This window comes from Parasteatoda tepidariorum, chromosome 6 (assembly GCF_982258835.1).
Source record: "Parasteatoda tepidariorum strain Cologne lab strain chromosome 6, Ptep-v5.0, whole genome shotgun sequence".
Taxonomy (NCBI): domain Eukaryota; kingdom Metazoa; phylum Arthropoda; class Arachnida; order Araneae; family Theridiidae; genus Parasteatoda; species Parasteatoda tepidariorum.
The window spans coordinates 82,133,374-82,160,512 of NC_141760.1; the positions used below are offsets into that span (position 1 = coordinate 82,133,374).

Consider the following 27,139-nt stretch of genomic DNA (forward strand, 5'->3'; position numbering starts at 1 on the left):
AATCAGTATTGTTTATAGAGGGCAGCAGCTTCCAAAATCTGAAGTTGAATCAAGACTAGTTTCCATGGTAACCCATGGATGCTATCGTTTTTATTATATTTCATAAATCGCATTTTCCTGACACATATGATTGCTTTTGAAGAATTTAACATACAGTAAGCAAAAATAAAAATGGAAGTCTTTGGATATTACTGTTCGAGACATATTTCAAAAGTCACGTTTTCGGACACAATACGGTGGTTTTCGAAGAATTCGTCGAACAGTGGTAAAAAATTAAAAAATAAAAAAGCGTACAATCCTGACTAACTTTCTATCTAATAATCGGATCTCCAAGATCTAGAACCCAATCTTAATGGCCGTAGGAGGTGATCTTAAATATGATAATATAGTGTCAACTAGATTTTAAGTAGCGCAATGAGATACAAAAGCGTATTATCTCTGAATGAAAGTAGCTTTTTTCAACGGATTTGGATTTCTGATCCCCGAAACATAGACGGTAGCCACATTATAAGAAATATGCTCCAAATAATTTGGTTAAGAGAGAGTTCCAAAGTTTTCAAGAAATTAATGTTAGTTTTACTTCTTGCGTATTTCGCCATATCTCGAGCACTTTTAAGGCCAATTGAAAACATTTTGCACACAATTAAAAAATTCCCTTATCTGAAAATTTATTTCACAGAAAAAATAATTTTTGAACATTATTAAAAAATAGTCGGAAAAATTTTGCATTGCAAGGTATACAAGTTTTTCATTATTTTGAAAAATTTAATTTTATTTAAGTCATATATTAAAAAGTCGATTGTTATTTTATTGAATAAAATAATAAAAATTAATGAATAATTATAAAAAGATTTAATTTTACTCGGAATTGCTTTAGATAAACGAATTTTATAATTGTGTGCTAAAATTTTTCAATTCGCTAATAAAATTCTCGAGATATAACAAAAAGTAAAGTCCGAACTTTCCTAGTTAATTTACGTCGCACTAGAGCTGCACGATGGGCTATTGGCGACCGAACTTTCCTAACCAAACTATAGGAGACTATACTTACCAGATAGCAGATATCCCCTATATTTAGAGGGTAAGGAATCCAAATCCGTTTAAAAATAGGTAAGCAGATACTTGATTCGCAACTTGAAATGTCATCTGCGCAAATTAATTAGCTTATTCGAGGACACCTCCATTAAATTTGAATTCCTGTACGTGAAATTCCGATCATTAAATCTCAAGTTATTCAATTTTTTTTGGCACACTTTACACCTGTAATTTAACATCAAACCAGTTTTAAAAAAAATAGTGGAGTCCCTCCGCGCGGAAGAAGTTAAACTTCGCAACCTGCGACGTTGATTGTAGAATGATCAGCAGTCGTAGAAGGATCACTTGTTCTATTCAACGACTCTTTTTCCTGCTCCGCTCGCTTCCGTGCTCTGTAATCACGGTAATATTGTGCATTTTTCCCTCGTGGACCTCTTGAACCAGTGGAAGTGCTCCTCATCGTCTCGCCCTGGAAAATGTATTTGTATTAATAATGTATGTGAATGCGTCATAATGTAATTTCAGAAGAGAAAACCTGACAATCAATTGATATTCACAAGAGACGTACCTTGACATAACCTGAAATCCGTCGCATTGTCCGTGGGATTGTTATCCACTAAATTTGAAAATAAAAAATACTACCCTATTAAATTATATGTGTATCAAAACAAACTAAAAAAATTTTTATAGAAAAACAATACTTTTATGAATTTTATGCTAGTGAGAACCAAAACAATATGGAAATGAATGAGGGAAAACTGGATACTACCACGTGAATTCCCGGCCAATAAAAACGTAGCGTTAAACGTTTAACGCAACCTTGTTGGAAGTCGCATAAGAAGTATAACTTCAAAAATTAATCACGAATCGCAAAAAAAAAAACGTGCTAACTGCCCCTCCTACACACATACACTCTAGATAGATAAACTATAATTTGGAAAAATAGAATTTTAAAATTTTCCTATATTCCACGAGAACCTCCCACGGTTGGCCTGACGGCAAGGAGACTCTAACCCATGATCAGTCTACCACTGAGGATATTTTACGTCAGCACTGTTGTAGGTGCAAGCCGGATGCGGAATTCGTATCGACTGGGCTTCGAACCCGGTTCACCTCATTGGAAGGCGAACGTTCAATCGCATGAGCCATCGCGGCTCTCAGTGACTGATATGGGGATATGGATCTCTTACTTTTCCAGGGGGGATTCTGAGAAGCAACACGCCCTTAACAAGTCGGTTTTACGCACAAACAGCAGCGCTCACATTTTTATCAGTATTATTTTCTGACATTCCAAAAATCCTTTAAACTCCTTTTAGAGTTTGAGTCATGATGAATTAATATGCAAAGCTACGAGCAATTATATAAATTAGTAAGTATATATCTACTTATTAAGAGAAAAAAGCCTAGGAGACTAATTTTGGTGGCCCAAGATAGGCCAAAATGGATGGGGTGATCAGAATTGAGAGATATATCAGTATATATATTCGGGTAAGACGAATTATAAAACCCGGCAATTTTACGCAATTTAGGAAGGTCCACTTATACACCAGTAATAAAGTCAGACTTTCACTGCTCCTGAAATATCGATGAATTATTAACTATTAGAAAGATATGAAGAAATTTGTATTAAGCTGCCCTATTCAAAATCAAATTTTTAACGTTTTATGAATAATTAATAATGGATTTTTTCATAATTTCTTAACATAAAATATATTTTTTATACAAACACTAAATTAAATTTAAAAAAAAAAAATAAGAATAAAAAAAATAAAGATAATTTATTTAAGAGTAAGACAATGTAAAATTGAATGTAAATTTTTTACTGTGACCCAGTGTTGTAAAATATGTAATATAACATTTTACAAATGCATGTTTATAATTAGAATTTATGTAATACAATAACGCAATCAATAAATTCTTCAGAACAAAATTTTTGATATAAAAAGTTTATTTGGACAATTTACAGAGAGTTATAAGAAGCATAAAAGACAAGTTTCAAGAGTAGATTACACAGTGTCAAAAGAGAGTAGTAGTAGTTTAGAAGAATAGACAAAAGGATAAATTATGAGAGTCTACAGTTAAATAAATAGTAAACATTTATTTATTTATTACAACCTTAAGTCAATAAATTAACAAACATTTTGGGATATCAATACAATAAATTAATCACAGAAAAGAAGTTCTCTCAAAAGCAGGTGGCAAAAGAAAAAAAAAACATCAAAAATAATTCAGTGCATAAATTTTTCACGAATATGTTTTAAAATATCTTATGTACAGATTCAAATTATTATGAAACAATGAAAATTATACAAATGTCATATGAAAATATCAACACTGTATTTTCAGATGCTAATTATTAACAATTTCTGAACTTCATAATTTATGATACAACTGTAATATAAGCTTTATAAAAATACGAACTTAAGGACTGGATAATATCTATTTATAACAAATACATACTTAACTTGAATTCAAGGTTTAAAATTTAATAAAAAAGCAAAACTGATGAAAAGTATCAACTTAATTAAACTTCATATTTCATTACAAAAATGGTGCTTTAAAATTAACATTCCATTTTTAGAATGATGTTCTAAATTTTCTAAGAACCATATTTAATATAATTTTGTAACACATATATTAATAGAGCGGCATATCATTAATTCATTTTTTTGTTCCGAATACTAACTTAATTATGTAATATATATAAGGAAATGCAAATTACTAATTAATATCTCAGAACGCTTTGAATTTGGCATTTTTTTTTATGTAAAAATATTATTTGAATCTTTAAATGTGAGATTTTTTCTAATAAAGCAATGTTATTATGTAATTATTTTAATTTACATCTTTTAATGCACAAAGATAAGAGCTTTATAAGACTAAGTAAACACAAATTCTCAGAAAAATAAATATTTTTTTTAAAAATATAGTTGTTTAAAAAAAATGGAATTAGCTTTATGGAATAATTATTCACAGTTTAACACATATTTAATCATAAATTAAGAATAGTGTATTTAATTATTTGCTCATAAAGTAATTGCATATAAAAAATCAGCTCCTTTTTAAAAAAAAAAATTTTCTCGGGTAAAATTATATTTAAGGCATTTTTCTGTATAAATAGAATTTTTCTTTCGAGTAAACATTTTAATAACCATATTACAGAAGTACTTAGAAATCTTAAAGATTTTCTTGCAATTTCTTGTTAGTTATTGCAATCTTTATTTAGGTATAAATAATATGCTCCTTAAGTAATTTTGTGTGATTAATTTTAAAACAATCCTATACTATGATTCAATGATATGCCAGTACTAATTTCTACAACTAGCTATTAAATAAGGCACAGATCACTCCTTACTATGTGAATAATTATTTATAAATAAATGTTAGTATATTTATGATATTTTGACACATTTAATTTCATTACATTTAAAGAGATTTTTTATTCACAGAAGGAAAATATATTTTTTAAAAAAAACGAACATTTTTCAAAAATATTTCTCTTTAATATTCATAGTTGATGGTAGAAAGTAAATTTTGAAACAGACTTAATATCTATTATGCCTCTTATAGAACAATTAATAAACTCTTTATGAAACAAAATAATGAAAAGAATCCTTCCATTTTATTATAAAAGTAAACTTACAATTTCTTTATTACTATTTACACACACATTACTGTATTCTGCAGATTTATTTTAATAAACTAAACTCTTAGTCTAAATTTTATTAATGTTTGGGTAGAAACCACCAAATAGTATAAAAATAATTTCATGAGAACAAACTATTTAGTCCTAATGTTATGAACATAGTGTCATAATCTATATTTATTAGCAATCAAATAATAAAAAGGGAAAAAATGTTTCATTTTTTAAAAATAAAAGGTATGTTTCATTGTATTAAAATTGCAAAATTTCACATTTTGGTCTAATCTGAGCAAATTAAAGAAAAGTGAAATGTTATGTAATTCTTTATTTTTACAATGAACAGTTGAAGTAGAACTCAATAAAAAAGAAACACAACAAAACAGCAGGATATGCTCTAACTAGTTTTTACTATTTTATAAAAACAAATACATACAACCATAGTGAAAAACAATTTATTTTTTAAGTTCACCACAAATAAATAACTAAAACAAGAACAATACAGAGGTAAGTGCAATGAGCTTTTTTGAAACCAATGAGATATAATTAATCTTCACCTCATAACAATGTTTAGTTATAAACAAGTATTTTTGAGACAATATTATACAAAACATATTGTAAAAGAATATTTAGTGAAAACTTATTTTAAAATATTGCTTTCGCAGAAAAATTTTTGAAGTAGTGTATAAAATTACTTTTAATACTGGCCAAATACCTAAGTTATAAAGGTTTAAAAAAAAAAAAAAGAAATACTGGATAAATTTTAACAAAATATCAAACATTTAAAGAGCATAAAAAAGATTTTAAGTCAAATTTTCGAAGAAAAAAAATTTCATTTTTAAGGGAAAGGTTTTATTTTATATTATATAACTATACAACACTGATCAACTATGGAAAGTTGCAAAATTTTGGAAATCACAGTGTATGGAATATCTGTAAGTGTTTTTTGGAGTGAAAAAAGGTCCCAAGTGCATTTGTCAAAAAACAGTCAAGAAGTACCCTTATTAACCACTCTTTTGGCAGGTACATAAAACACCAAAAGAGTGAACACTATTAGGAGAACAATTTAAATGAGCATTATGGATTTGTAGAATTCGTCGACCGGATGTATAATCTTGCACGGGAATGTATTATATTTATTTCATATTATCAATGCATAAACCTTAAAGCTAATCTACTCAAATTCCTAAAGTGTTACTTAGATTGATCAAACACTCAGTTCTCAATTAGTTCACTCATGAAACACAAATTCCTGAAACTTGTTCCAAAAATTTAAAAATTACATATTTTTCTTTAAAAAATATTAAAAAAATGTAAATGAGAATTTTGAATTAATTTAATGCAAACAATTTTTTTAAAATTAATCTTTTAAATTGATTTTTACTCAGTATTATAACTATTCAAAAAAAAAAAACTTTTTCAATTTTTTCAAAACTTGAATATTTTTATGTTCTAAGTATTCAAACAAAGCTAAAATACAATCACCTCTGATAGTTCATATGTTTATGTAGAGTATCCAAAAATACTTTAATCTTAGAAAAATCCCATTTCAGTAAAAAACATAACATACACATACAATGCAATTACATCAAAAGACAATTGCACGAAATTCAATATATTTAAGCACTTTCTGAGCTCACAATAGAGAAAGCACTTAAATTTGCATAGTATTTATTTATAAAGAAATAGTGGAATGTAATGAAAATATTCACAAATGGACATGAGCAGGAATCATACCAAAATAAGCAGCAATAAAGTGCTAAGGATGTATTTTCAAGTAATTCATCTCATGTATACCTTTCCGGAAGAATACAACTAATAACTATTGTTATTTGAAATCAATATTATTTTTGTCCTCTTTCATTCCTTACGCAAAATTTTAATACCAAAAAAAAATGAATTAAATCTGGCACAAATTTAAAAATTATATCACGTGTTAAGTATTAAAAAAAAATTACAAAGCAATAACTGTAAGAAATGTGCATGGAAAGAATATGGCAATATTTTAAAGTTAATGGGGGTACAACTGTTAAGTGCCACGTTTGTCACCAGTGGCTGACACTATAATATATGATATGAAACTAAAAAAAATGTACATGTTTTCATTAATTATTAAAAATTTATTTAAAATCGACTTACTTGTTATTTATTACAAATTAAATTCTTAGTCATTTCAATCTATTACTAGAGTGCTTTGCATTGTTATCTCAGAATATGAGTGCTTTTAAGCATAGTGGCCAGATATCCTTAAATATAGGCGTGCCTGTTAAGCACGAATTTCAAAATATTTTTTAAAAAAAGGAAGTTGAAATTTGGGTTGCACATTTTCCAATATTACATCCCTTATTAAACATGAGAATATAAATAAAATACACTAGCCCTTAGCACTTTATACACCACAATCTGTTACAAAATAAATAAAAATCCAAAAAATAGGATTGAAATTAAAAATGGACAAATTATCGACTATATACAGATAAATTAGGTGAATGAGTGGTTGCAATGGACAATAAGAGAGGCATGTCACTAATATCAACATTTAAAGCACTCGCAACTTTGGACTGTGGCAGTAACACCTTGCTGTTTCTGATGAAATCAGCTAGTGTTTGACTTCGAGTGTAAAGTTCTTGCAAGCGATCTTCAAGATAGATGATACACTAAAATATAGAATTATGAAAATGTAATCACATAACCAATGAAGATTTAAAAACAGTCATACATTTTTTATTGTTAGTAATGCAATACATATAAATGCACTCTACTGAAAAACATATACATTCAGGTATAATGTATTACATTATTTAATCAATGAGCTAAAATTAAACATCTGCAGGCATTGAATTGGAGTGAATAAGCAATAGGCAGAAGAATTGGAGGTGGATTTTCTACACCCAACTTAAATTGAAAAAAGAGTACTTACACACACTCCAAATAATAAAAAAAAAAAAAAAAAAAAAAAAAAAAACAGTGCTACATATTATGTTTAATGGAAAAACTAAAGGGGGGAAAAAAGGCCAGGATAGCCTGGTCTGTAGGGCGCTGGGCCCATGTTCGAGAGTTCGAACTCCACCGGCCGAAGACTCCCCGTGTAGTTGGTGACTGGTGCATGTTAAAATTAAGTCGAGTCGCAAAGATCGCACCCACGATTCCTTCTAAGTGGTCACCCATTCGCTCACTGACCACTGCCAATGTTGCTCGACTTCAATGATTTACTGGGAACTGTGTCTTACGATCAGTTCATTATAAACCCATAAAATTACAGATCACGGTACCTATTTTTAATATTTAATCTTTTCTATCAAATAGGACATTTATTTTCATAAAATCTCTCTCGTGAACCTAAATACCTAACGCAAAGTAGGATTATCGAGTACAATTATTTTCTTCTCTGCAGGAATCTTCCAATACAAGAAAGTAAAACATTAATTGGTTTCATTTCATATCATTTTTACGTATAAATAAAAAAATTAAGCATGATCTTAAAACTCTATTACACGTTTAATTTATGACCAAAAGCATCAAAATGCCCTTAGTTTGAAAAAAAAGTTACAAAATGAAACTTTTTTTAAGTGCGCAAAATAAGAGTGTGTTTTGATAGTTTATGCATTTTCCCTAACAGTTGTTGTGAGGATTGTTTTGGATCGGAAGGTCACATTATTGAAATGGAGGTTATCGAAAAACCACTCCTTTACAAATAACTGCATTCATTATCAGAAAAAGGCCGGGATAACCTGGTCGGTAGGGAGCTGGGCCTATGTTCGAGAGTTTGTGGGTTCAAACCCCGCCGGCCGAAGACTCCCCGTGTAGTAAAGTGACTGATACACGATAAATCTGTCGAGACGCAAAAGTCCTCCATGCTCCCAAAACAAATCAACACGTCTGGGGGTACTGGATTGGAGATTGATCGTTCTCTGATTCAGGTCAAAATTACGATCTTTGGGTGGATGAATTAATAGATGTATGAATGGGTCCGCCTTATAAACAGGTGTGACGTATGATGCGGCAGAAGTGGAATTCTTGGCCATAAATGGCGCCACTGAAAAACAAGAATCGCACACTCTGCCTTAAATTTGTTTGGTTTCGCCTAGCAGGCTTGCCCGTGTGGCAATTGGCATTAGAATCAACCAGCCAACCAAAGGAAAAAACAAGGAAACAAATTAAGGAGATGAAAGGATTGCTGAGGTGCATTACGGAGTCACTGACCAATGTTCACCTAAAAAAATTCAAGTTTTTTGATGGGTTCGGGGGCAATGAGTTAAAATTCTTTTTTTCACAACGAGACACAACGAGCTACTTAGTAGCCATATAAATATCAATCAGTGTTTTCACTACAGCGCGAGAACGCGAGAATCTCGCATATTTTTTTCTTTTCTCGCATTAAAAAATGATTACCGCGAGAAATTCGCGCATTCTTTAAATCAATTTCAAAATTCGCAAATTTCTCGCATTTTGGAAAAAGCTTCGAATTACGTCATTTAGAATAAAATCCGTTTCACTTTTCTTCCTGGATCTTCATTATTTTCAACATTTGCCCCGTTATCCAGCTTCCCTATTTACCAGTAGGCATTGTTCAGAACCTTTTCGAACAACAGAACACAGCCCCTCCGAACCACGGAGCCCCTTTCAGAACACATTTCTCTGCAACCACGTGTTTACTGTAGGTATGGTTTTTCATGTAAGACGTTCAAATTTTTTTATGCACTAATGTAAGATGGACAAATACCTAGTAAAGGCAAAATCTTCTATGATGATGCAGCAAAAATATTCAATGCTTTAAAAAATAGAAGACGTTAAAAATGTATTATAACAAAAGAAATTTTTTTTCCAAGTCTATTTGTATTTTTTCAGTTTTTAGAAATCTCACTTAACTTTCTGAAATCTCACCCTGTTTTTGGGAAAAGGTGAGAAATTCTCACCCATTTTTTTTCTATTATGAAAACACTGTATCAATGTTAGTTATCGGTGGATGCATTCTTCCTATTTCATTCATCAGTATACTTTTAATATTTTGCGTTAGAATGTCCGAAAATTGAATTATCAAATAATTCTGAAACGCAAAAAGAAAACATTTTGTGTCAGTTTTAATTACCAAGGAATTGTAAACAGGGCTAATACTCAAACAGATAAGTTATAACTTTTGAAATGGAATGTGATTCTTAAATTTAACAAAACTTAGAATGTTTTTCTATAAATTTACAAAAAAAAAAAATTTGTGTTTATTTAAGGTATTGAGGATTCCAATAAAATTTATAGTTGGATTACATTCATGAGTAAATAGTATTGTACCCCTTCCTTATAACTGTATGTAAATTTAACATCTGTTATAGGTAGAATGAATTTGAATTTGTAAAAACCATTTAGTTCACATAATTCTTTTAATTTCCTTTTTTTTCTTCCAGAGGTGTAATTAAAAGCTAAGGAATTTAACCTAAATTATAAGAACCATACATTGTGTTTAAAATATAACCATTATTTCTATAAATAACAGTTTATTTACTTACATAGCAACAATGTTAACCCAGGAAGGAATAGCTTGCACAATAAAAAAAAAAAAAAAAAAAACCTAATTTAAAATTCAAAGATTTCATTAAAGAATATAATTATGAATCAAAAATTGTAAAGATTAATAATTATAAATTGCTAAGATGATTTGTTGTTCTGTAACAAATTCTTATTAAAATCAGGATTTAAAAATAAAAAATATTAAAATAAACGGTTCATGAATATCATATTTAAGTAGCATATTATGAAATAAAAGCCTTTTGTGGGGTGTGTTGTTATCGACCATGTCAACCTTCATCTATGAAAAGGTACCCCAATATAGAATCGAGTTAAAATGTCGTATATACTGGTGAATTGCAGTTGTAATTTTGTAGTGGTAGAAATGCTACAGTACTCCCCCACCAGAATTATAGCTGTGATAGAATTCGATGCACGGATACAACTAGTTGATTTATTGCTGTTTTGTGAGAAGCCAGGAGAGCTGTACTAAGATCACCGTACTTTCTGAGTGCTGAATGTGAGAGGCGTATTAACTTTACGGTCGTAGCCGTTTCTGTGTTGCCATTAGCAGTCGAGCGTATGCAAGCCGACGTTGGGCATGATCGAGACGAGACTGAGTAGCAACAGTGCGAGGAGGTGGATAATGGCGCAGTCACAAGTAACAAGTCAACTGTTCAATGTGGACCATCCATCGAAGTAGGCGTTACTATCAAGATAGGCGTGTTCATATCGAAGTAGGCGTTACACCCAAGGTAGGCGTGTTCACATCACGTCCAAGTCACCAATGTGGGGAGTGTAGTTATCGATCATGTCAATCTTCATCTATGAAAAGGTACCCCGACATAGAATCGAGTTAACATGTCGTATATACTGGTGAATTGCAGTTGTAATTTTGTAGTGGTAGAAACGCTACACTTTTTACAAAACTGATTGTCATAATATACAGAATTTAAGTAACAGAAATACATACCGATTCAGCTGGTATCTTAAGCTCACACATGTTCAAGATAGCATCACATATCTCACTCACAAGCGATGACATAATAACTGTTGATTCATTATACTCTAATTTACCTCCTCCCATAGCAGCGTTACTTGACAATAGGTTTACTTTCCTGAATAAAATAGTAAGAAAAGCAGTTAACTTTAAAAGTAATAAATTCCCAATATGGAATTGATATTAGAATTGATATACATGATATTTTTTTTACTATTAACAGTAAAATAAGTTCTCAGTTATTTACCATTTATCTGTATCAGCAATTATACACACAGATTCAGAAACTGGCTCCCCAAAAATATCAACCTAAAAAGAATAAAAACATTACATATCGCTCTAATATTTCAATACATTCTAAAATGTTATTTTTTTAGCTATACAGCAGAGCGCCAATTATCCACACGCCGATTTACCAGATTGTCTAATTATCAGAATCGTTCAAGGACCAAGTGTTTTTCCCCCACCTTCTCCAAAATAATACTTTTTTACGAAAATACTTCTATATTTTCAGGATATCTTAAAAAAGAGAATAATGGTATCATTTGTCCATTGGTGACCTTGAAAGGAACCTCTCATTCATTCGTTCACATCAATGTGGGGGGCAACTGACAAGTAGCTTCTAGTAAAAGAACAGATTTCTTCTTTTTCGAAAAATTAAAAAGAGAAAGTAAAACCTTGTTTTGAAATGTTGCCTCTCAGTCTTAAAATATTTTTGTCAGTCAATTTTGTAAAATTTTTTTTTTTTTTAAAAAACTTAAATTCTTTTAAAGATGCCATTTTTAGTATGCTATAACAGGCACTACTATAATTCCCAATAACAAGCCTGTAAAAAGTGTGAAGAGAAGTTACTTAACAACACTATCAAAGTTATATTTTAAAGTTGTTCAATTACATGGATTTTTCATTATCCAGATTGGCTTTGGTACAAATTAGTCTGGATAATCGGTGCTCTACCTACCGTATAAATTTCAAACTACTAATAGTTTTAAATGCAAAATTTATATACAATAACAGTAGAGGTCGAGCATTCCATTAAAAATAAGATATGTTGTATTTAAAATTTTTACAATTTGTTTATTCAAATATTTAAATTTTAGGAGAAATATTAGGACCCAATTTTGTAAAATGTAAAAAAGCTTAATTATTTACATGGCTGAATCGTCTTAGATCTTCTTTGACTTCTTCTTCCTTCAATTGCCCATTCAGGCCTTGCAGACAAAAGTCTGCTAAGTAATGATCAGACACTCCTGCCATCAGAGACCATCCAAAGCTCTTGTATGGTGATGAATCGACAATCTCCCCCAAGTGTTTCAACCTGGAAAAAATTTCAAATTTGTTGAATAATGACATAATTGAATTTATGACAAGACAAGCATTAAAAAGAGACTAAAAATGTGTAAAACGTAACTTAATAAAACTAACATTTTTTTTTATAAAATATTTTAAACATTAGTACTGTAACAGCACAATGACTAAAGCACGGAGCTGCATTATAACGGGCAAAGGCTCGATCCTTGATGCCTGCGAGAAGTTAGCCTAGCTTCAGATTGTAGGGTACTAACTTGCCTGGGAAGTACATGCAGCTGATGCACAATTTTGACCACATTTTCACCATCACAATACTCAGTAGCATTAACTCCCAGGACTCCTTGGTCATAACAGGCTATAGCTGGTATGATATACTTTTATATTACTTTATTCAAAACATCAAATCAATACATAGATAATAATATAAAAAAATTCATGCAAATTGATACGTAATTGCTATTTAATTATATGTTAGAAGTCACATGAATTTATTAAAGAAAAAATTAAAGTTTTCAGCAACAGAAGAAATATTTTCCACTTTTAATTTTTCTATATTAATTAACTTTGAGAGATTTTATCTTCAAGGAATTTTCAAATAGACTCAGGAAATTTTAATGTACTGCAAGGATTATTTCTGCTTTTGCATTACTAAAAAGGAAATGCTTTTTTTCATTAATATAATTAAAATTTACCAAAAAAAAAAAATTTTAAGTCCTTCAATTGTAATAAATCTATCTATTATTTTAAAATTAGAATTTTATAGAGGAAAAAATAACAAAAAAGCATAAACTTTAATAGAAAATAATAGGAGAAAGACTTTTTTATCATTAAAAATACTTATAAACTTCAATTTTTAACTTTATATCTAAAATAGTTAACAAAAAACTAAGAAATTTGTTAATGGAGGGATGATATTAAATGTTTATTTATTTTTGTTATTTTGTCTTTTGCATCATGAAATTGCCCAAAAGGTTAGTAAAAAGCATTTCTGTAAGAATTTGTAATGAGCCGAGTCAGGGGGGTCATAGAGGTTAAGGCTCCACAATTTCGTGACCAACGGCATGATTGTCACTGATCTGAAGCTGGGTGGTTTTCAAGCCCCCACTGGGGATCGTACCCCAGTTCCTTATAATGACAGTTCAGTACCTTAACCACTAAGTTGTCGTGGTTTGCCCAAAAGGTTAATATTTAACCTTAAACTACTTGCGATGCATTGTTTAAACTATGAATAATATTTACACAACCAATTCTTAAGTGTTATTTTTTATGGTTTTGATGACAACGGTTTTATTCATGGTTAAAAACCATCACATAATGGCACATATCAAAAACTTGCTCACCTTAACAATAGCAAAGAATTCATCAATCCTAACTTTTGACATAAAAATTACTTACACAACCACAGTAATGAGTGAACTTGTACCAAACCAAATTTAAGGTTTAGTAGGAACAATTAGCTTAGCTAAAGTAAAACACTAAATTAACAAAATTATAGTAAAACATAAAGCAAAATATAAAATTCTGTTTACCTTAGTCTGGAAAGATATTATTTGTTTACTTACCCAGGCATTGGTTTTTCTTGACAACCTTCGGGACGCCAATTATCCAACCTTCTCAGCATTTCTGACAAATGTGCAGGTTCTCTGCTAGGACTGTGTGGCTCTTCCATGCTGTGATAACCTTCTTCAATAGATTCACACTCCCTAACTTTTGAAGAATCTCCCAGAATAAAACACCGAGTCTGTTCGCATTCATTTTGATTACCATAGCATGGACAGTCTTTACAACAAGACCTGGCTTTGGTTGAAGACTGACACAGATCTGCAGAAGCCTTTGTCAAACAGTTTTTCACAGCTCCATCAACGCACGTTACATTTACTAAAGGATTGTTCTCCTTCCCTTCTCTAATACTAGACAAGACAGCACCCAGAGTACTGCCAACACTATCTTGGCAACAGTTTGGGTGCTGTTCTTGAAGTGCTAGTCTTTTGGAACACGTTGCTAAACTCTCCACTTTCTCTTCCAAGCTCATGTAACCAAGGCTGTCGAATTCAGAACGTTTTGAGTTTGTGTGAAATGTTTCAGAATTGGTAGGAACTAAAAGGGTGGCTTCGGGCCTAATACTAGTACAATCTAATGAATGTTCTGAAGTCCGTTCTTCGGTCGGTGTGATTGTTAATTCACATGTGTCCTTCGAGGAATTAGAGGCACATTCAACTAGGGGATCATAAAATGCGGCAGTAGAATGAGGTATACAAGAATTTTGCGGAAGACACTTCTTGCAGGCATGAGATTGGAAACTATGAAGATCAACAGGTGTGTTGGAGTTGCTTTCATTAGTCCTTTTCACTACATTAATAGGAGAACGTTCCAACTCTTCCAAACACCTGTACAAAAAAAAATATTTAAAATGAAATAAAGTATTTAAGGAACTGTGAAATCTGTATAGCTAGTTTAAAACTGTTCTAACATATTATTGCGTTGTTTTCAATCTAATTCACTTTCGCTTTTACAATTTCTTTAACACAACTCCTCAACTAAATTATTTCCAGAACACCATATTCCATCTAAAAATTATTATCTACAATCCAATACAAAAATACACTTTAACTTACAAACTTAATTTACTTCGCAAATATTGTGCAACTTTAAAAATTATTAGAAATTGTATGATAACATGTCCGCATTCTTTTGACTTTTTTAAATGTTAAATAGTTTTACTGTAATTAGTTTTTTTTTTAACAATTTTAGTTTAAAATAAATACTTAGATACTTTAAACAAGGCTCCGACTCTACCTTTCAAACAAAAATAAAAATTTATAAGGACATTATAACAAAATATAATGAAAACATTACTTCCAACTTTAATGCAAGAAATTTACAGGAATTGAAATGATTTTACAGTTTAATTAAACTAAGTTAAAAAAAAAAATCAATACTTAAGTCTACTTTTTTTTAAATTAAAAAAAAAGCTATACAAAAAGTTATGCTATGAAAAAATTTCAATGTCCAAACCCAGTCCAAATTTTAAGATGTCTACCTTGTTCTCCATTCCTAGCTAATTTTCAGTCCTACAAATTTAGTTTAAAAAAAGAAAATAAGCATTTCTTAAAATCTGTGGGAACCCTGTCAAATTTATTTAAATAGTTTACAGTAAAATTTTAATCCAATGGAACATCTCATATCCAGAATCGTCAGGATTTCGGCAAATCCGGAAAACAGATTTTTCCAAATAATAGGTCATAATAGATAAACAAACATCAAAACTTCTTTATTCAATAAAAAATGACAAATGGACGATAATTATTAACATCAATTTCAATTAACAATGCTATTTCTGAAGCTTTTGTTAGAGATTTCCACATGGTTTTTAAAATCTCAATATTTTAATATGCCATTATAACATACCGCGAATTCCAAATCATGCATTTCAGTTAATTATAATTTCCCAATCCACTCAATTAGCGATTATTCCAGAGTGGATGCGCGTGGTTTTGTCAATTGTTTTTTCAGTAGTTATTAGAACCGATTTTCACTTGGCTTTCAAAATCTCAATGTTTTAAAACAATTTTATTTTGTTCGGCAAACTTGGAACCGCATCACCCGCAATTCCATGTGGATTTACGATAGCATTTTTGTCAGTTATTGATGCGGATTTTTTTAGCTTTTTGATGCTACATTCTTATGCACGGGAAATTTTGAATTGTGCATCTGAAGAATTACTTTTTGACACATTCGACTTGTGTCGATTTTATTGTCCAGTGTCGATTGCATTTTCACCAGTTTTGGATTTCCACAAAGTTTAAAAAAAATTTGATTTCATTTTTACTATAATATAATTAAGCAAATTCCGAAATGAGCTTTGAAACTATCACTTTATAACCCGCTTAAATCGTGTAAATTTAATCTCAAATCCAAAATTTTTTTCAAAATATCAACTTTTTGCATACTCTGAAATTGAGAGCATCATTCTTAACAGTAATAATAGTATTATGCAAGAATTTTTTCACACAGTAGTGAAATTCTTTTTTTTCCCGTATTTTAGTGGGAATCAGATTTAAATCGGAAATCAGCAAAAACCCATAAAGAAGTGGAAAAGCAGAGGATTCTCATTCCTGCATACTTTTTTTAACAGGTCCAAAAAAAAAGTTTTTTTTTAAAAGGGAAGAGTTTTGTTTAATTTGAGTGTTAAAAAAATGTATGGAAAAAGAGACCCTTTCGTAAACAGGGGTCCGGATATGTGACTTTATACTGTAAAATATTAAATACTAGTTAGGCTAAATTAAAAATAATCACATTAATTAGTTCACTACTTGTTAAGCAGTTTACATGTTGCATAATATTTAACAGAGTTAAATTATAAATGGATATTAAAATAATTACAGAACTACTCACTTAGCACCAAGAGTTTCTCTATCTTCTGTCAAATCATCTGATTTGTCATATTCTTGCTGACATATATCACTACACCTGATGAAGTAACTAAGAATTCTAAGAAACCTAAGAATGACTTCCTTTTTTTGACCTTTCACAATGGTTTTCGTCAGCTTGGGAGGAATGCCTAACCCACCATAGAGATCACTAGAAAAAAAAAAGCAATTAAAGGCACTGTAAAGGCAGTTTATTCATTAATATTAGATCAGTACAAAAGAAAAAAATGAAACTTATTAATCTAATTAACCAAGTTTAAAAAAAAAAATTTTGTTCTGAAAATGCTAGGAATCATTGACTTGATGAAAAAGGATTTAATATTTTCTATTTGGCTTCTTTCTAATTTTTTTTAAAACTGAATAAAGTAAAAATGTAGCTAAGCATTCACACATTCTTTTAAAACACTCAAGCTTCAAGATTATTTTTGACAAAATAAAAGTGCAATCCATGTATGTTTTGCAGAAAGATAGAACACAAAATAAAAGTGCAATCCATGTAAGTTTTGCAGAAAGATAGAATAACTATGGCAAATGAACATTTATAGTCTCAAAAAAATATAGGGGAGGGGGCAATTTAAACAAATTGCAATTATAGAAGTTTTAAAAAACATAAAAAACTTCATTTAAAAAAGTTTTTGGATTTATTATTAAACAGAAAAAATTTAAAAATATATTCACGTTTTATAAATAAAACTTATTTTAGAACACTCTCATACACAAATGGTAGAAAAAAGCGCATATTTACCTTAACTGCATCCAAAGAGGATTATAAGGCCTAGACTTTGCAATTAAATCAACCTAAAAGAAATATCCACTCAGAATCACTTCCACAAAATAATTTTAAAATATTAAGCAATATTTATTACACATATAATTGCAAATTTTCAATTATCTAGACCTCAATATTAGTTTTAATATTTAAAGTCAAATACCTAGAAATAACTCATAATATTTAGAAAATCTTAAAACAATGTCTACTACTGAGAGGTAAAAATATTTAACAAATTGTTGGCAATAGTAATAAATATCTATTATGTTACATTTACATTAAAACTAGTTATGAATTAAAATAAATAATTTTTTCATTTAAAGAATATTTTTTACAATATATTAACATTAAATAAAAAAATATTATTGTTTTAATAGACAGCCCCTCAACAATAACCATATATATTTAAGGAAATGAAAACAATTTTATCTAGATAAAGATTGAATACAACAGTTAGGTGATTGCTTAAAGGCAATTTTTGGAGTCTTAGTTTTACACATACCATGCACAATGAAAAATTATAATTAAAATTACTTTGGCCAATTGATATTTTATTCTTTCTTTCTATATCAAAATATGTTGGCAGATTTAATCAACATGGATGATCTAAATGTATTCTCAAAGAAATATCTAAATAGTACAGTACTGTTCATAAATAGTGCAAAAATGGGGGAAAAAAAAAAGATAACATTTTTATCCCTTCCCCTGTAGTAGTTGGGAGGAAAAGTGAAAACCTGTTTCAAAAACTTTTTCTGTGCCCCTAAATGTTGCTTTTTTTGTTTATATACAGGGACTGCACCAAGCCTTGCGGGGACCAGTTTACATTATGTCTATCGAAGCTAGCCTTCTTCCCCTATATGTATCCTTCGGTTTAAAGCAGGGTTGGCAGGTTTTTGACATGTGACAGTTTTTGACAGTTTAAACCATGGTTTAAACCGTCATGTCAAAAACCTCATTGTCAAAAATGTCGAAAATGTCAAAAACCTATATTCATATGTGAAATTTAATTAATACATAAAATTTATATATTTTTTAAAGGATAGTGTTTCTAAATATGTTCTAGAAAAAATAAGTTTAAAATTTTGAAGAAACACTTATATTTTGAATAGTAACCAAAATCTTGTACTTTTGAAAACTCACATCTTTTGTAATATTATGTATTCATTTTCATGTGTTATTGAAAATCTGCAGTGATATTAAGAAATTTATTTATAACCAAATTTAGTGTATAGTATAGATCAGTGGTGCGCAAACTAGGGGTCGCCAGAAGTTTTTTGGGGGTCGCCAAATTTTTATGAAATGCATTATCCCTGCATGCTGCATACCATACAGTGTACATATAAAGAGTGAAGCGCCATCACTCACTGTTTAATTGCAATTGGATTTTCGAAATGTCACGAAATATCGAGTCAGAAGTCATAAAACGCATACAAAATTCATCTGTATTTGCTTTACAACTGGACGAGACTACCGATATTACTAAAATGTCACAACTAATTATTTACGTTAGGTTTATTTTTAATGAAGATATAACAGAAACGTTTTTATGTTGCAAAAATTTGGAAGGAAAAACAACTGGAGAAAAAATATTCGAAGTAATAAATGAATATTTTGAAACCAAGTCCCTTACCTGGGCAAACTGTGTTGCGGTTTGTACTGATGGTGCTGCAGCATTAACAGGTTCGAATAAAGGGCTCAGAGGCTTAATTCAGAAGGTGGCACCTCATATGGTATTTAATCACTGTATGATTCATCGGAAAGCTCTTGTTGCAAAAGATATGGATGAAGAGTTGCACAACGTATTACAAGACGCTGTTAGTTCAATTAACTACATTAAATGCAACAGCCACAACAGCCGTCTCTTTTCAATACTTTGCAATGAGATGGGCTCAACGTATGAGAAATTACTGTTACACATCGAAGTCAGATGGCTTTCACGTGGGAAAATACTATGACGGATATTTGATTTGAGAAATGAAGTGTACATGTTCTAAATCGAAAAGAAACATAGATTGGCAAGTTTGATCAATGAAGTTTGGCTAGGGAAGCTGAGCTATTTAGTTGATATTTTCGAAAAACTTAACGACTTAAATTTGAGCTTGCAGAGTGAGAATTCAACTATCATAACTACAGCCAGTAAAATTCAAGCTTTTAAGAATAAGTTTAGTCTCTGGCAAACTGAACTGAATAAAAACAACAGCAACATGTTCCCTTGCTTTAACGATTTTATCAAGGAAAATAATATAGATATATTTACATTTAAAAACATCATTTCCAATCACATTGAAAAGTTAAAGAAAAATTTTTCGAGAAGATTCGAGGATTTTCCTGAAAACGATCTTGGTTGGATTCGTGATACATTTTCCTTTGACATATGCAGTTCAACGCTTCAAATTAGTGAGAAAGAGCAATTGATAGATCTGATTAGTGATTATACTCTTCGAAATCAATTTAAGACTCAGCCTTGCCAAACATTTTGGTTATCCGTGGAAAAACAATATCCCGTTTTATGCAAGAATGCCATCAGAGTGTTAATACAATTTGCATCAACGTATTTATGTGAAACTGGATTTAGCAAGCTAGTTTCAATAAAAACTAAATACCACTCGCGTTTAAAACCTGAAGATGATATGCGAATTGCAATTAGCAACATACATCCAAACATCGATGAGATAATTAGAAACTTGCAGCCACATACATCTCATTAAAGGGCAATTTACTGATTTTTGTGTTATACAAAAAGTATTTTCTTAAAATTATAAATAAAATTAATATGAGTCAAATATGATGATGTTTTTATTCGAGGAAACGAAAGTAATGCTCGAAATATACATCGTATTTGTGAACATTTATCTCTAGGGGTCGCCAAAAATTTTCTCTCTACAAAAGGGGTCGCGGTCGAAAAAAGTTTGCGCACCACTGGTATAGATTATACAAAAAATTAGACATTTTCAAAGATAAACATTAGCAGTTTTGTACATTAGACATCTTCTTTTAAAGAAAAATCTTTTTAATATTTTTTTAAATCTTCTTAATAATCTTTTTAACATAAGACAATACAAATTTAAGTGCTTTCTGTTAAATACACAGAGTAGTTAGTGTCGATTTACAGTATATTCAGCCTATTCATTTTGCTGAATATGATATAGTTTTGTTGAATATCTAAATATTTAGCTGTTGAATAATTACTTCTTGCTTTCAAGATATGCATTATTTGTATTCTTAATACGAGTGGAGAAAAAAAAATTAAGAGATAAAAATTGTTTTAAAATGATAAGTGTAATAATTATAAATAAATATAATAAACAATATGAATTATATTTATCATTATTCATAAATATAACAACTTTTAAATTCAAATTAACATACTGGATAATAAAGATATTCGGTATAACATTAAAAAAAATTTTTTATACACTTGTATCTTGTATCAAGTTTGTATTTATACAACATAACTTGTAAGTTCCTTATAAATATTAGTTATATGTTCCTTATATGTCAAAAATGCATAGTAATAAACTTTTAATTTTCTTAAGTATCAAAAAGAAAAAAATTTTAAATATAAATATTTAAACAATTTTTGTGCAAAATTTTTCTGCACATGCATTTGAATATAAATTTCTGAGATTTTAAATCTGTTATTTTACCTTAATTTTAATTAAAAAATATTTTAAAACCTGCTGATTACCTATAGTATAATTAAATTTCAATATAATGCATGGCAACTGTTGGTAGTTTTGAAGTTTATATATTTTCTTGGCAAACTTCAGTTTTTGACATTTTTGACGGGTTTTTGACGGTTTAAACCAGTATTATACCCTTGTCATGTCAAAAACCACTTTTTGACGTCAAAAACCCAACCCTGGTTTAAAGCATGGTTAAAATAAAAATCAGCAATATTTGGAACATTTATTTCACAGAATAATGCGATTTTTTTTTTTTTTTTTTTAATAATTTGAGCGGAAATTAGTTCGCATTTAGAATAAATCTCATACAAAATACTTCTTATATATTTTCAAATACAATTTAACAATTACTTACCCAGCAAGGAATATGTTTATGGCTGGACTGGACAGGCTGGATTTTAGAATCTGTTGGAATAACAGAAGGTACCCAAGCAAGATGATGAGTGAGGACAGCAGTTAACAAAGTACTTACAAAACTAAAATTAAATAAAATATTGTGAACATCTTTATATTAAATCATTTTAGACTTCTAAATACTCAGAGCTATTGTGAACTTACAAGTTAGTTTCTTTTTTGTCATATGACTTGAGTAAATCAGCAAACTTAGCCAGAAACGTGTAACTCAAATGGCGATGATTGGGTGAGGATATAATGGTCAACCATTCTGGGTTTACTAACCTGGGGGCTGCATACAAATCACAGAGGGATTTCTGAAATCTTTTTGAGCCCTAAAAATGAAATATTTACTTTAATTTCTAATAATTAATTACATAAATAAGACAAACACCAAGTGACTTTATTAACAAAACTTTTAAACACACACTTAACTTAAAATTAACTTTTTAAACAAAATAAAATCTATTATATATAATTCTCTTACGTGGCTCCCAAATTTTGGCTGTATTTCTTTTCCACCGGTGGCAACGCTTGCTTTGTTTTGAAAACACCAAAGCATTCTGCTTTTTAATGATGTGTTTCTGATCTTATATATATAATTTTCTTAAGTGGCTCCCAAATTTTGGCTTATTTTGTACAACTAAATAAGATTCTTTTCACAACAGTTAAATATTTACTTTATTTTCTTCATTCATAGAGAAAACAGTCGGCAAAGAATTCTGTTAGGTTAAAAAACATTTCGCTAAAAAAATAACGAATTCTAAAAGAAATAAAAATAAACAACTTAAAAAATAAAAATGCTTTTGCCAGCCATAGAAGTTTTTGAAAGTTAACTTAGCAACATAAATCAAAATGACATAGAAGTGCAACTAGATCAAAATTATGATACCTGAGCGCTTGACGCAACAAATCCTTCAATTCTAAAAGTGTTGTATCGCCAAATGCCCAAATTAACAATTGTGTTCTTAAAGAAATTCTATAAAAAGTTTTAAATAAACAACCTACTTCTAGAACTGCTTCTTGAAGAACTTGGCTCATTGATTAAAAATATTTTTTTAATTTTACAGTACTAACTTTACTTCTACTTTCATTATTGCTATGACCTTCTTTCATTACATTTTACAACTTCATGCTAAATTTGAGGACTTTAAGTAGTTCTGTGGTTGAATACTGACATTTAGAAATGTGTACAGAAAAAAATAATATTTAGAGGTTAAGAGTTGCCTCAGAAAAATTTGAATTGTTGACATTGAACTTAACAATGGAAATAATCGTTTTTGTGAAAAATTGAATTGTATTGTTGACATCAAAACTAAAAATATTGTGTTTCAACTTAACAATACTACCTTAATTTATACTTTAGAATTGCCTCGGAGAAATTTGAATTGTTAGCAAGGACATAAACAAAAAGTTTTATTTTAACTGACAAATACTATATTATAATTTTAACTTTTTCTATGACTATACTCATTTTATTACTCTTTTCTTTGCTTTTTATACATTTTATATTTTTGTGATAAAATAAAAAACTTATAGTTGTTCTGCTTCTGAACACTGATGAAAACACAAAATGATGGGCTTCATCAACAATCAAAAATATATACATTTATTTTACAAATTCCATATTATTAAGGTGGCACCCTTCAGAGAATTAAAAATACAAAATTATCTTCATCAAAGCCGATGCTTTACATCCGGCGTTCAGTGGCAGACTACTATTTCATATTGTTTTACAACACATGGCTTTAGCCTTCTGGTGGGAAAGACTTTAAAACAAAACTTACAACAGTTACTTTTCTCAACAACTGAAATTTAGAATAGTGTGATTAAAAAAAATATGTGAGCTGTTTGCAATTTCAAACTAATATTGAAATGTACAAGGTTTAGAATTTTCTACAGTGAAAAGTTTTTGGAACCTCAGTATTCAAAAAAGTATACAAAAACTAGACGTTAAGAACGTATCCAATGAGCGAGCAAAGCGAGCATTGGATTGCAAAGCGAGCATTGGATTGCGAAGCAATCCGAAATGAACTGCGAAAGCAGTTCCGGGGGTTGGTGAGCGCCAGCGAGCAGGGGGCGAAGCCTCCTAGTATTTAAAAAAACAGGAGACTTAAGTTATGAATAAAGCAAAATATATAACCCATATAATACATAAGGCACAAAAATGGTAATTTAAAAAAAGTGTACACAATTTAATGTATATATGCATCAACAAGTGTATGGTACAAAACAAATTAATAATAATCCATAACATTATTTGACAAAAGTTAAAAAAATATCACTTACTTCAAACATTAAGTTTAAAAAACTCTTTCGATTCAAATAAGCTCTAATAACTGTATCTTTCAAACTCATCAAATGTCCTTCAATTAATGATATATGAGTGAAAATGAAGTTATTTAGTTGTCTAAAATCAAAAGAAAATTCGTTAAATTTTATTATATATTAATGCACAAAAAAGTACCAAATTAAAAATTACACTAACTTTTTAGTATATTAGATATGATAAAAATAAAATAGTTAAAAAATATTTAATTAATGAGAGATTAATAGGAATGAGAGAATCACAAACTACTAAAGGCTGCTGTATTATTAAATTCTATACAAAAATGCTTTGTAATGCTACAAAGAACAAGTTTTAGTCTATAAATTATAATATAAGAAAGCATTAAAAATCATTCAATTGTGGCATAAAATCACTTTAATACATTATAGACAGTAAATGATTAAACAATCATTCATTTAAGGGAGCTGAAGATTATTTATTTTATTTTTGTCAGTACCATTTAATCCTCGTAATTGCAACTCTAGTTAGCTATTAACTCTTAAGATTTAGAAAATTTTTGGCTTAAAATGTCTCAAACATGTGAGTGACTAACACTTGAATTTTTTGTTGTTGTTATTTTTTAATTAGAGCTTCAGTAATTTTATTAAAATCTGTTTTTTTTAAACAAATTCTATTAAAAAGTCTTGACCAAAATCACAATATTAAACCAAAAGAGTTTTGTGAGTATCCCCACATATCAATGGAGAGACATTTCAGAGGAAATATAGTATGAGCTAGATATAAGGCACTTTAATACAGACATAATATATTCCTTGAATGAAAATTTGAATCATAGCTAAGATCTTCGAACTACTATACATTAATATTCTAAAAAATATTTTTATTTAATATTAATGCAGTATGAATCACATTTTCTGAATAAATGTGTTATATTAAGCTTGTCTCTTTAAGTCTCAAAACAAAACTGATTTAAACAATGCGAAAAAAAGATAAGTATAAGGTTTTAGTATATGATGATGTAGAAATGGTATTTAGAAATATTTATCAATTTTTTTTATTTAAAATAGAAACCTTTTTAATTACCACTTGCATATTAATATAATAATACTTGAAAGATGTCAAAACAAAATTTTAAAACAAGTTTTAACATTTAACTGCATGAATCTGATACAAAAGGACTATTTTTAAATTTAACAAATTTACTTATATCTAAATAAATAAAGCGAGGTTTATGTGCAATTAGGCAAAGTTATGATCATAATATTTGTTTATGTAATAAAATTATCTTCCATAAACAGTACAAAAAAGGGGAAAAAATTACAGAATGGAAAATTTTTTTTAATCAAATCTAAAATTTAATCATTAAATATTTCTGGATCAAGAGAGCTAACTTTACTTTAGAAATCACAAATAAAACACATTTAGGGAACTTAAATAAATTTCTACCCCAGACCTAGAAAAAGGAGAAAATACTAATTTTATTAAATTAAAAATATTCATTTCTTACTTGTCATCAGGCTTGCTCTCATCACTCAAGTTAATGACAACTGATAATCCTAGCTTAACTCTCTTGTTAACTGTAGTCCTTGAACACTTAAAATAAAAATATTGAAAGATATTAACTTGCACTGTCAAATCTCAAAGTTTATTGACAATTTTATAGTTTCTAAATATGTGATCTTAATGCAGCAAAAAATATACAGTGATTGTGAATTAATTATAATAAGTGTTAGCAATCAAACCTAAAGGTTATTTTTAAACCCTTTTCAGTTACCTCTTTACCTTAATTTAACATTCAGATAAGTGTTTTGACTAAAATATTGCATGTTAAACATAAAAATATTACAATACATTTAACTGTTAGTGATTCAATATAAGCAGCTGCAGTGATGTAGAAAAGTGGATTAATACACTCTGCATTGGTCATTTTATAAACTTAGGATTTATTTATTAATTTCATTTCATTTTAAATGAAAGATTCTATCCTTGTATATTATAGTCGTAAATCAAATTTCATTTAGAAACATACTAGTCAATTTGAATATTATTTGTAGTTATTTTTAGTTTTATTTTACTAAGTTGAATATTATATTTTAATACAGTAGGGAACCGATTATCCGGAACGATCGGGACCATCGCTATTCCGGATAACTGATTTTTCCGGTTTTCTGAATCGCTACAAAAAGCCGTTTTTTTATTGTTAAACCCAACTAAAAATAGAAAATATTTAGAAATAATCTTAAAAAAAGAAAAAACGATGAAGTAATACACTAATGATTATTTCCAAAATGATGGTAAGGTAAACATCTTTCAAAAAAGAAAGAAAAATCCTAAAATCTCAAGAGGGAAATTTTTTTTTTTTTTTTTTTTAAATTTGGTGGGAAAATTTATCGAATTTCGTTACGGTTTTTTGGTTTTCTGTTTTCCGGATAACGGGTTCTGTACTGTATCTTTTAGTAGATTAATCAAACAATATTTGAGAGGTTAAAACCAGATTTTAAAAAGCAAAGTTATGAACCTTTTTTGTTATTGATTGTGATTCTTACAGGTAAAAAAAAGTTTCCTAACATATGTAATGCTAAAAAAGCAATAAATAAATAAATAGTGGGAGATACTTAATGAACAGTGTATTTTTTTCTTTTTAGTGTTATTCTTGATTTTTAATAACAGCTTTTTAAAATTAGAGTATGAATCCTTGTTTTCTTTTATTTTAAACCTTAGAATAAAATCAACAATTACTATCTTAAGTTTTTACTTATAAAGGCAGAGCTGAGTTTGGTACAGTATTTAAGAGTTAATTCTGCTTTAGCTGAACCAGTTATTAAATTACTTAAGATTGAACTCAAAGCTTTGTCAAAGAGGATAACTTACTTCATTTGGAGAGATTTCTTCTGATTTGGGCAATCCAAGTTCGATGCTGGTAGCCTTGTTCCTCAATATCCGCCTTTGCAAACTGTTATAACTGCTGGAACGTGGAAGACAACTAACAGGTGTTTCAGGTGAAAGATGAGTGGTAGGAAGACTGCTATGACCATCATGAGATTGTAGAGAGTCTAGTAGGTGGGGAAAAAATAATCAAAGAAAAA

General features: G+C 29.3%; 1 protein-coding gene across 3 annotated transcripts in view; it reads right to left on the minus strand.

Annotated features, from left to right (window-relative positions):
• Positions 1-4,944: 4,944 nt before the first annotated feature.
• LOC107456072 (folliculin-interacting protein 2) overlaps positions 4,945-27,139 on the minus strand; it is a 97,020-nt gene continuing 74,825 nt past the window's right edge. For all 3 annotated transcript variants that reach the window (XM_071178442.2, XM_043051026.3, XM_016073837.5), the window contains exons 7-18: positions 26,925-27,106; positions 25,561-25,646; positions 24,053-24,173; positions 21,929-22,098; positions 21,726-21,846; positions 17,661-17,713; positions 16,881-17,066; positions 14,048-14,872; positions 12,327-12,492; positions 11,422-11,483; positions 11,148-11,292; positions 4,945-7,332 (exon numbers count right to left, since the gene is read on the minus strand). In XM_071178442.2, coding sequence (XP_071034543.2) covers positions 7,135-7,332; positions 11,148-11,292; positions 11,422-11,483; positions 12,327-12,492; positions 14,048-14,872; positions 16,881-17,066; positions 17,661-17,713; positions 21,726-21,846; positions 21,929-22,098; positions 24,053-24,173; positions 25,561-25,646; positions 26,925-27,106 — 2,315 coding nt within the window. In that variant the 3' untranslated portion in view covers positions 4,945-7,134. The remainder of the gene's footprint in view (positions 7,333-11,147; positions 11,293-11,421; positions 11,484-12,326; positions 12,493-14,047; positions 14,873-16,880; positions 17,067-17,660; positions 17,714-21,725; positions 21,847-21,928; positions 22,099-24,052; positions 24,174-25,560; positions 25,647-26,924; positions 27,107-27,139) is intronic.